The sequence below is a fragment of the Microchirus variegatus genome (genome assembly GCF_963457635.1).
Source record: "Microchirus variegatus genome assembly, chromosome: 5".
In the NCBI taxonomy this organism is placed as follows: domain Eukaryota; kingdom Metazoa; phylum Chordata; class Actinopteri; order Pleuronectiformes; family Soleidae; genus Microchirus; species Microchirus variegatus.
The window spans coordinates 5,503,315-5,515,900 of NC_139806.1; the positions used below are offsets into that span (position 1 = coordinate 5,503,315).

Below are 12,586 nucleotides of genomic sequence, written 5' to 3' on the forward strand. Positions count from 1 at the left end.
TTATCACGGCGAGATAGAAAGAAGTGGACGGGTCGATCCGTGGGGGCCTCCTTACTTGTGCGTCTAGTATTTTGTTGTTGACGTAAATGAGGTCAAAGTTCTTGAGATTGTCAAATAGCACGATAAGGTCTTGGTAACTGGGCTCGCCGAGGTCTTCGTCACGTTCGCGGTCTCTCCAGAAGACGTCGCCGAGGTTCCAGTTAAAGGCAAAATCAGGGACCTCTGAAAAAACACTGCGAGACATTTTTTCTGTGGCGTCTCGTCACCACTTCAGCTGCCTCAGCTGTTGGTCAAATGTTGGGGTTTCTGTGTGTGATTTATGGAGAAATGGATTTCTTATATACGTCAAAGACGGGGGTTTGCTTTAATGTGAAATTAACAACAAAGGACAGAAGTGCTTTGATCTTTTTCGGTCGGCCTTTGATCTTTTGCTCCACAGTAATCCCTTTTGGAGAATTCCGTCCTCGAGCTGCGACGAAGGATGGCAATTGAGACTTTGAACTGTAGAGGGCAGCGTTGCATGCATCAGTGCACGGAGACGAGCCATGGTTCACGGCCTCACATCAATATCGCGATATATTGAGCAGCTCGTCTCGATAACGATAAATGAACGACAACTTCGTAGACCCTAGACGACGCCATCGCCTAATTTGCATAATTGACCATGTATGTGTGTGTGTTTTATGTCCGATATCTATCAAATGCGGTGATTTATTTTGTGTGAGACTGAGTAAAAGAAACATTTCCGACTGCCTGAGCCCTTGATCAAGCATTTGTGTTTTTTCTCCCTCGTCGTGTTCGCGTGGTATGTTATAGCCAGAGGTGGAAAAAGTACTAAAATATTGTACTCGAGTAAAAGTACCAATACTTTTGATAAAATATTACTCAAGTAGAAGTAAAAAGTAGTTCATTTGAAATGTACTTTAAGTAAAAGTTACTTCGCGTGGGGTGTGAGGGTAGTAGAAATATGACAAGGGGTCAGAAATCCAAAACTATTATTTTTGGAGCTCACGCTCACGCGCCCGCCGCGACACAGGATATTGCGTCACTTTTGGCCACGCCCTCTATGTTCACGTGCTGATGACATCATCATTCGTCTGGTTCTGGTGTATATTTTCCCCCCTGTAGGTCTTCATTGTGCTCAATTTTTTATTTTTACTCCGTAACGGATAGGATTTATAAAGTAACTAAGCACAATACTTGAGTCAATACGTACTACAAAATCCTGATTTTAAATTGTACTTAAAAAATACAAAATACACAAAAAAAAGTATTCAATACAGTAACTTGAGTAAATGTATTTCGTTACTTTCCACCTCTGGTTATAGCACGTCGTATTGTGTGAAGGTGTAAAAACCTGCGGCCGTGAACGCATCATTTAAAAACCAGGAAGCGTATCGACGTTCATTAGCGACATGTGCGGATCTCAGCGGATCTGTTATTGTTGTAAATTAGACTGTGGCAGCAGGTGCAACAAGGACATATTAAAAAATCTTCGGGTTTAAATCGGGCTCGGGCAGCACCCGCTGCTTGTTGAGAGGGATACGTGCTTTCAGGCGAGGGTTTCCAAATATCACAAAAGTCTCCAATGACACCAAAAGTCCAGAGATTTGTCTCTAGGAGGAAAGTCACCAGATTTAGTGGTAAAGTCGGCAAGTTTTCTTTCCTTTTTAATTATCGAATATATCGACGTAGACAAAATCACGTCGATTATCGGTGTAAATTTCGATAGCGATAAATTTTCCATATATCGCCCAGCCCTAGTTCACCACACGTTTTGGCGTACGGGTGCAGGGGTCTGCAACATGCGGCTCTAGAGCCTCGTGTGGCTCCTCTGTAGTGGCTCCTTCTCGCTTTGAGGTAAAAACTTTTCATGTTTGTCAAATTTTTTTTGTCAAGTTAAAGGCCCAAATAAAAGTGTTTTTGATATGTTGTCCGTCACATCCAATTGAAAAACCTCCCCCAAAAGCCATTAAAGTAATGTGTACATGGAGAAGTCCTGTCCATCTTTAGCTCCATGTACTTCTAGAACCAGTTTCTCAGACATAAACTACATACAATTGTACATGAAATTGAATTTCAAAGTCGTTTTTTTAATGAACTTTAGAGGTTGGGTATCAACTTGCGACAAACTGTAGTGCTTTAAATATAGTGTATATGTGTTTTTTTTTTAAAAAATAGATTTTATCTTAATTTTAAGGATCAAATTTCAATTCAAGGTTTTGCAGCTCCAGATTAATTTTATTTGGGTGGAGAGAGGACAAAAATGGCTCTTTTTATTCTAAAGGCTGCAGACCCCTGGCGTACGGCATGTCAAACTATTTCTCAAAAGTATGGGACGAGTTTTGGGGTACAATTCTGGCAGAAGAGGAACGATAATAATGTCATCCATCCATTTTCTGCTGCTTTATCCTCCACAGAGGGTCGCTGTGCCTATCTCAGCTGACATAGGGCGATAGGTGGGGTACACCCTGGACAGCTCGCCAGTCCAGGGTGTAGAGAAAAAAACAACCATTCACTCGCACTCGTACACCTACGTTCAATTTAGAGTGACCAATTCACCTAATGTGCATGTTTTTGGACTGTGGGAGGAAGCTGGAGAACCCGGAGAAAACCCACGCACACACGGGGAGAACATGCAAACTCCTTGCAGAAAGGCTCATGTTCCAACCGGGGCTAGAACCCAGTAAAACCGGGTTTTCTTGCTGCAAAGGCGAGAGCGCTGTCCACTGCACCAACTGTGGGCCCCTCACACTCACGTAAACACCAGATTTTGCGTTGATAAATTAGAAATTTGAACAGTTTAAAATAGTGCCGGGCACTAGTGACGGCGGTTAGCGGCGTCGACGTTAGCACACGTTAACGAAAAAGACTGTTGGTAAAGCGAGTCTCTAAAGTATCGCTAAACTTTAAAAACAGAGGCACACATACGCAGTTACACAGGTACGCTGGTTATTTGTAGCGCTGCTCTTTTCCTTTAATAAACAGACCGATCCAGTTCCACTGTAGGTGGGCTAACGAGGCTAAAGGAGCTAATGCAGCGAATGGAGCTAACGGAGCTAACTGGTAAACGGCGCCTGGACACGTAAACGTGGCGTTAGGCGCTTCTTTTTCTGGTCAGTCGTCATGGAAACGCGTCATGTGTTAATGTGCGTTAGCGTTGGCGCTCCGCTAGCGCGTTAACGTGCCCAGCACTAGTTTAAAATTGTCTCAATGTCCAAAAACAGGCCACCAAAAAAATGGAAACTTAAGTACAGGGTTTTTTTTCCAACTGTATGGTCAATTTAGAGTGTCCAATTTGCCCGAAGAAATCAACAGTAATTATTGACTTTAAGTTAAAGGTGCATTATGTAATAAATCTAAAGCAACTGGCCATAAAATCCTCCTAATATGTCACAGAGACTCAGGAATAATGTTCATATAACAAACTGAACTCACCAACAACAACAGTACGGACAAAATATTTGCGTTAAATAAAATATTTTGCAGACTGCAACTCATGTTTATGTTTTGAAATCATGTTTTGGCAAGTGGCGCCACCTACCGCCGTCTACAAATCTTTGCAATCAGTAGAGTCTCAGCTGCCGAGCAGCCACGGGGTCAGAAAACGAAACCTAAAAGACTTCTGTATTATGAATTTGAATGTAGTAACCGTTTTTTGGCCACATTCTTACATATGGCGCCTTTAATTATTCTGTTTGTCCACAATTGGATTAGTCGGAGCCTTAGCGAAGAAAACGCATGCGTTCCATATTTTCCGTCTGGGCCTTGCTTAGTGTGGAGTTGTGATGGTTTCCTCGTGCAGCTGGACGGGGGAACATCACTCGGGCTTGACCGGTTCCTCCGATCACTGTTGCGTGGAGATTACTCTCAGGAAACGTGGGTGTAAAAGTCTGAATAGTAATCAGACTGTTCGTTCGTACGGAACTCCATATCTGAATCCACATCCTCATACTCGCTGTATAACAAGACCTCAATCATGCGCTGTTGAAAGTAAATTCAATGTTATTTCACCCGCGTGCCGCAATTAACGTGACAAGAGCGAACGAACGTGCGTCGTCCTCACCTGCGCGTCCAGTATTTTGTTGTTGACGTAGATGAGATCGAAGTTCTTGAGGTTGTCAAACAGCTGGATGAGATCTTGGTAGTTGGGCTCGCTGAGGTCCTGGTCGCCTTCGCGGTCTCTCCAGAAGACGTCGTTGACGGTGCAGCATAGCGAGAAATCGTGGACCACGTCTCTGCGAGACATTGTATCGTCGTGTACGTCTTTTTTTCTTGGATCTGTGTCTGGGGTACATGGAGATATCTATACATATCTATAGATATATCATGCTTTGATGTGAAACTATGAAAGGACAGAAGTTCTTCTCAGGACATATGAAGGTGGTGCATGCTGGTTGGGTGCACGTCATTTGATTTGTACGCTGGTTGCCGGGGCAACTGAATTTCATCTGCCTTTGATCTTGGTGCTCCATCAATTCCTATGAAAGATTGCAACTTTTTACACTTTTTCTTCACCGGCTGAATGAAAATGCGTCGAAGAGCCTTGCAGACCCGTTAATTTGCGCGCGCCGAGCCTTTTCCACCACAGCCGTCATCGCGATCAAGATCTGGCCTCCTTCCAGGTCTTCTTCACTCGATGGGGGCTGCTTTCTTTGATCTGACTCTAGATCTGTTGAGACTGTTCCTTCAGATGAGGGTCCTGTCAGATTAGCGTCACAGTTCCAGGCCCGGGGGGGGGGAACATACCAGAGTTAGATTCCGTGTTTATTTTTCTCAAACATGACAAATGAGTGTGAGGAGTTACTTACTTTTAAGTGGAGTTGCCCACATCAAAGCGCTCTCTGTGTGAATGTGTGTGTGCGTTGTTGTTGTTGTTTTTTCCATCGCAGGCATGCTATAACCTTGTTTACTGTGCGACCAGGTCCCGTATCTTAAGTTTGGGAACATGACGTTTGCTGTGAGCTTTTTTTTTTTTTTACCAGGATCAACACAAATAACATAAAAACACACTCTTTGATGTGGCCTTTGCTTCTCAAGTCCCAACACATTAAAGAATGGAGGGACAGATACTCACTTCTGTTCTGACTCTGTGAGGTTTCTGTTTATTTTTTTGTGGCGTTCATCACCCTTGTCGAGGATTAAGACGGGAAGATCTTGTTAAGTCCCGTGACCCTGCTCAGACCTGTTACTGACATCCATCCTGAGTGACCTAATCAAAGGGCAGATCAGGCTAAATTCGGGACTAAACTCTCCCAATGCGTCCGTCCTGAGATCAGGTCACGAAAACCACATTAGGAGGTGGTTTGAGGACAGATGTGGCCTCATTCTTGTGATTACGGCCCCGTCTTTGCGGCTGAAATGCAGCCTCTGCCACGATTGCACCCTCATCATCGCTGCATGGTTTTTTTTATTCTAAAGATTAAAAACCGTGTTTCATGTTACAGCGGTGTGAGTAGAGCTTTGATTCACTCATTCAAGCGTCTCTCTTTATGTCACTCACTCGCAGGCACACCAGATTTGTCATCAAGTGCTCACAGGACACGTTTTAGTACCAGACGTGAGCAGCTGTACTTTAGGCTGTCCACATGTGATAGGATCAGTAAGGACGGGTGTTAATACCAGGTCTAAACGGGGACATGCGAGTCAAAGTGTAGATGTGAGTCAGTTGAGAGGTCACCGTCAACCTGTGGGTCACCCTCCTTTGACACACCAACCCATGGCTTATTTCAGATTAACCAAAATTAAACATTTCGTTTTATGGGGATTTTTCAGAATCAGAAACAGTTTTATTGCCAAGTAAGTAATAAAACATACAAGGACTTTGTTTTGGTAATTTGGTGCATTAGACATAGACAACACAATATAACATAAAGACACAATATAACATAGAAACGCCACAAAATAACATGAAGGCAACACAATGTAACATGAAGGCAACGCAATACAGATAAAGACAACACAATGTAACAAAAACAACACAGTATAACATAGAAACAACACAATGTAACAAAGACACCACAATATAACATAGAAACAACACAATGTAACAAAGACACCACAATATAACATAAAGACAACACAATGTAATTTAATAACACAGGATAACATAGAAACGACACAATATAACATAAAGACAACACAATGTAATTTAATAACAACACAGTATAACATAGAAACGACACAATATAACATAAAGACAACACAATGTAACGACACAATATAACATAAAGACAACATAAAGATAACACGATGTAACATAAAGACAACACAGTATAACAAAGACACCACAATATAACAAAGAAACAACACAATGTAACAAAGACACCACAATATAACATAAAGACAACACAATGTAATTTAATAACACAGTATAACAGAAACGACACAATATAACATAAAGACAACACAATGTAATTTAATAACAACACAGTATAACATGGAAACGACACAATATAACATAAAGACAACATAAAGATAACACGATGTAACATAAAGACAACACAGTATAACAAAGACAACGCAATATAGATAAAGACAACACAATGTAACAAAGACACCACAATATAATATAAAGACAACACAATGTAACAACAACGACACAATAACATAAAGACAACACAATGTAACATAAAGACAACACAATGTAACAAAAAGAAAACACAGTATAACATAAAGACAACGCAATATAGATAAAGACAACAAAATGTAACAAAAACAACACAATATAACATAGAAACAACACAATGTAACAAAGACACCACAATATAACATAAAGACAACACAATGTAACATAGAAACAACAAAATATAACATAAAGACAACACAACACACAAGGAAACTTAAACACAGATGTAGCAACAAAGCAGCAGATCAGTAATGACATGTAACGACTAACGGCGGTTTATTATTTTTTTCAACCCGAGTGTTTTTAGCCGTTCAGCTGATTTGATTTTCTCTTGCCGTCAGCTTCGTAACGATCCACACGCTGGAGCCGTTTGTGTTCTCAGGTAATGGAAGAACATGCGGCTGCAGCTGGAAGATCCTTTTGAATTACGACTGTGGTACAGTCTGAAGTCGAAGTACCTCTGCAGTACATTTTGTGTACATCTGTTCTCAATCGCAACACTTTAAAAAAAAAGCCGCCTGCTGGCTTTCTCAAGGGGAAAAAGAGAGTGCACGTGTGTGTGTTTAAGTTAAAGTAAAAGACACAAGTTCACAGCAACACTTACAGCCTTCACCCCCGTGTGTGTATCATTGTTATGATGCTATTTTTTTGGTTCTGAACCCTGGTTTTATTCATTTTAAGACGCCTGAACTGTCCCTCATTGATATTTTTCAAGAGTTGTTTTGTTTTTTGATGACGACAAAGCAGGCAAACGGAAAACGAGGCCCGTCTGTAGTGAGAGTCCAAACTGGGTCCTTACGCCGGGAACGAGGAACTGTGTAAAACTGGAAACCTCTTTGAAAACGAATAGAAGTGGGGCATAAACAGTGGGACAGGGGACGCGTCACGTGTTTGTGTGTTTTCCATATGTGTCAGATGTTCACGCTGAGCTTCCGTCAGCTGGAGTCCTCAGAGTCTGTCATCACAGACTGAGACATGTGTCACACTGACACTGGAAACAATGTGCAGGAAATGCTAATGTAACCTCTTTTTTGCCGTTTCATCCTCACGGCCGCTTTCTCGTCCACATGACTTCTACCTCAAACGTTTGTTATTTTTTTTGCTCTCATGCAGTTATGTCGAGGGACTGTTGTTAACTTGGTGTAGCCCCCTGGTGAATTTAAATTTTAAACCAATAATTCGATTAATGGAGGATCAATCGGTGGTGCTGTGCGATCTGTTTAACCAGTGACACGTTTCCATGACGACTGACTGAAAAAAAGACGCGCGTGATGTCATGTTTACGTGCCGCGACACCGGAGTCCAGGCACCGCTTACCAGTTAGCTCCGTTAGCTGCATTAGCTCCTTTTAGCGTTGTTAGCGCGCCTACAGTCGAACTGGAGCGGTCTGTTTATTAAAGGAAAAGAGCAGCGCTACAAATAACCAGCGTACCTGTGTTACTGCGTATGTGTGCCTCTGTTTTTAAAGTTTAGAGTTACTTTACAGTAACAATCGGGAGTCACGTAAACACAACGGCACGCGCGTCTTTTTCCGGTCAGTCGTCATGGGAACGCGTCGTGGTGCGTTAACGTTGACGCCGTTAAACGCCGTTGACGCGCTAACGGTTGACAGCACTAATCATCGTTGGAATACTTGATTAAAAACATATTTGATGGCTGCAGCCCGAGTAATCCACATTAAATCAGCTAACATCAATGTTTACGTTAGCGTGTGCCGGCGGCGTTAGCATCTGGATGCTTTGGGCTCAGACGCTGAATCATTGAGGACGTGCTGTTGTGCTACGCCTTCATGTTTAAGCGTAAGATGGTCCAAATCCGGATGGTGCGTCAGCTAAAACGGTCCGTGTGGAACATCGATCCCCGCGCTGACCTGTTTTTATTCCCCCCTCTTGCTTCTGCCTTTTTAAAATCTTATGTCCATGCATCTCTTTCCCCTCAGGGAAGGCTTTTTATTAAGTGTTAAAGTGCGAGTTAAACACAGCTTAAGCGTCGTTATCTTTCTTTAATGTGTATGTGGTGAGCAGTAGGGGTGGAACTGAACCAGAGCGTGATGAGGCTGCAGCCCTCAGGGTTTCTCTCTGTGTGTGTGTGTGTGTGTGTGTGTGTGTGTGTGTGTGTGTGTGGTCCGAGGTCTCCGTTCAGAGTTCACCGCAAACAAAAGGAAAGTCATTTGCAAAATGATGTTTATTACACAAGTCGAGACACCGAAGGGGAACCGCATTTATGACACACACCTCATCGTCCTTCCATGTCTTTTCAAATCCTGCACAAAATGCAATAATAACTGTATTTATAGAGCAACTGAAAAGTATCCATCAAGTTTCATGAATTGTATCTTTGAATTCTTACATATATATTTCTATTTTTTTTGGCCAATTGTAGTTTTTAAATGTCTTTTTTCTTTTTTCCAGGATGCCAGCTACTGGCTGCAGGTCCACCGGCTGGAACACGGTGACGGCGGCATCCTCGACCTGGACGACGTGCTGTGCGACGTGGCCGACGACAAAGACAGGGTGAGTGATGCTGATGCTGATTTCTTTCTCTTCTGTAGTATGCGGCCTCAATTCTATTACTATAAGGTTTTTATCTGTTTGTATCGAGGATGGGGAAAGTACTTTCTGAGCAGTCGGATAAGAGAATTCGTCCTGTGCCTTTAATCTGTGACGGCCTCCCTGTGTAGTTTTGAGTTTATTGTGTACTTATCTGAATATAGATACTGTAGAGATGCTTTCAAATCAAAACAAAATCAGTGCAAATAGGTACAAGAGACAACAGGCACAGTAAAAATTAAATAAGATAAAAACTATATGTAAAAAAAACAATAGATCTTTTAAAGGTATTTTTTAGAAAAATACACAGTATTGCACTTTTATGAAATCATCCATATCTAGTTTTTGATTGACACAAGTCTGGGAATTAATATTATACTGATTTTGACATACTGTAACAACAAGCCAGGTTCTTCTGGAGTTTAGTGATTTAGGCTCGACTGACTCTAAGGAGACGTTTCACACCGGTCGAGCCTGAGGCCTGGAGCTTTTGCTCCACTGTCGGTGGTTGAGCACCTGACAACCACATTTCCTTATGCCTGGGTTCGTTCATCACCTGTGGGGGCAGTCCTTTCATGTGAAGTGATGCCAGGGGGGTTGGGCTCTTGACTGACAGCCAAGGAAAAGGTCACAGGGTCTCAGTAGTGTACTCTAATATTTCAGCTCAGTCGAGTCACAGTAGACACATTAGAAATGAGATGAAAACTGGAAGAAAAACGCGGAGTTGCATTGATGAATTTACTGCATTTATTATATTGAGCGTTTCTTAACAACCACAGACTGTGCTTTGCAGTATTAGTCGCATTCCACCATGAACACAGACACATTCATATCTACCTTTTGTAACAGTGAACGATAGAGGAATTCTGACCTGACAACAAGCTAAGCGAATGCTAACAGTGGCTAAGCAAATGGAATTTGTGTTCTTTATTATTTTCAACCTTAGCCAATGAATTATAAACAAAAACTTCCTAACAGTGACAGCGGGTACTGTCAGCTAAGCTAATGCTAACAGTAGCTAACTGAATTGTTTTATGTTTAGCACTTATGTTATTCATTTTCAACTATAGCCAATTAAGTAAAAAAAACAAAAACCTTTGTAACATTGAACGCTAGAAGAATTCTGACCCAACAACAAACTAAGCTAATGCGAACAGTAGCTTAGCTACCTGAATTGCTTTATTTTTATCACTTATGTTCGTTATTCTCAACTATAGCCAATGAAGTTAAAAAAAAAAACTTCAACGCTAGAAGAATTCTGACCTGACAACAAGCTAAGCTAATGCTAACAGTGGCTTAGCAAATGGAATGTGTGTTCTTTATTATTTTCATCCTTGGCTAATGAATTAAAAACAAAGTATTTGTAACAGTGACAGTGGCTACTGTCAGCTAAGCTAATGCTAACAGTAACTTAGCTAACTGATTTGCTTTATTTTTAGAACTTATGTTCGTTATTCTCAACTATAGCCAATGAAGTAAAAAAACAACAACTTTGTAACAGTCAACGCTAGAACAATTCTGACCTGACAACAAGCTAAGCTGATGCTAACAGTGGCTTAGCAAATGGAATTTGTGTTCTTTATTGTTCTAATTACTTTAATTTTGCTTTATTTTTAGCACTTATGTTCGTTATTTTCAACTATAGCCAATGAAGTAAATCAAAAAAACCTTTGTATCAGTGAACGCTAGAAGAATTCTGCCATCTGACTTATTTTAGCTTAATTTTAAACAGCGAAGTAGTATTTATGCAACAATTAGCGTTTAAAGAAGTACTAATTATTGGCTAATCCCCTCGCTATCGGCATACGGTGCTTTAACACAGATTCTAACTTTACTAATCCTTCTTTTCGCTTGCAACACTTGCAAGTGTCATCCTCGTGGTTCATGTGACTCCAGCTGTGAGTGTTTATCTGCGTGATTGTGAGAGTGAGGTGTACACCCTGTAGGTGAGCTGAGCTGTCATTCCTTGTTAACCTCACATCACTCTCCCTTTTCCCGTTCCCCCATCTCCCCACTTCGGGCCCTGCAGGCGTCTTCCACAGCACAGATGCATGTGTACGTGTTTCATAAACGACAACACAACCCTCGCTTTCACTTACACAAATCTGCAAAGCTGTCACTGCTTTAACACAAACGCCCTCAGGGAGTTCAGTGAAGTTTTTAGTTCCCAGTCGTGAGAAAAACGGCGATAACGGCATTACCCGAGTCCAGGCACCGTTTACCTGTTAGCTCTGTTAGCTGCATTAGCTCCTTTAGCGCTGTTAGAGCACTGGAGCGGTCTAGCGTTAGCGTTACTTTAGAGACTCAATTTAACAATCGGGAGTCATGTAAACATGACGTCACACGCGTCTTTTTCTGGTCAGTCGACATGGAAACGCGTCATGCGTTAGCATTACCGCCGCTGTTAACGTGCCCAGCACTACATAAAACATAGCAAACTTCCACGAGAGGATGTATTTTTATTTTATATATCACACTATGTTCAGGTGTAAAATGTTTTACTGAACATAAAACAAAAGCCGCCTGTGCTCAAGTTCTCACACTTTTCAAATAACGACATCTGCATCTGTTTCCCGATGCTATTGTTAGATATTATCTCTCTGATTTGACTCGTGAAACATCCGATGCCAACTTTGAAACGTTTTTGACATGTCAGGTGTCGGCATCAAGTTTCTCTGCGTTTGTTTTTCTGCTTCCTGAAGTTCAGTGTAGTGTTTCTGGGCGGGTCGGCGGTTAGCCTCATTATCAGTTACAGTTTACTTAGCTTTTTTTTTTTTTTTTGTGATCTGTGATTCAAATCTTGTCTTCTGATTATTTTGGCACCTTGTGAAGGTATGTTGAAACTGAAATGTGCTCCGAGGCAGTTTCTAAGGTAACGAGTTAGACTAGTGGTTGTGTTTAGGTAAAACGCAACATGCCATGTGCGGGTTTTACATGCAGTGGATGATTTAAGGTCACGTCAGCCACGCTCATGTGGTTTTAACCCTCTTATGACCATCCTTATTTTGATTTTATGGCTGTAGAATTGTCAAAAAACCTTCAGTTAGTGAGTGAGTGCGTGCTTACTTTCATTTTCAATATCTGGCAATTCAATCATTTAGATCACATGTGTCAAACTCAAGGCCCGGGGGCCAGATGTGGCCCGCCACGTCATTTTATGGGGCCCGCGAGTGATTAATTGGTCTTAAAAATCTGTGTTAAAATAAGTCTATGCTACTTTAAGGCGTGTGTTGACCATCAACTACATTTCCCACAATGCATGGTGATTGCGTTACCCGCAAAGTGACGGCACCGCCACTAGATCGCAGTGTATCATTGTATATGCATCATGCGACGAGTCAAATTGAACAAGTAATAAATACAGAAAGTTAAGGCCACATTATACCTTTCCGACTGCGCAATGCGTTAT

General features: G+C 41.6%; 1 protein-coding gene across 1 annotated transcript in view; it reads left to right on the forward strand.

Moving 5' to 3' along the window:
* The window catches only part of LOC310927087 (partitioning defective 3 homolog), a gene marked incomplete at both ends in the record, with an annotated part of 292,124 nt that overhangs the window by 46,336 nt on the left and 233,202 nt on the right, over positions 1-12,586 (forward strand). Inside the window, one exon of the mRNA XM_083889330.1 lies at positions 9,040-9,141. Coding sequence (XP_083745456.1) covers positions 9,040-9,141 — 102 coding nt within the window. The remainder of the gene's footprint in view (positions 1-9,039; positions 9,142-12,586) is intronic.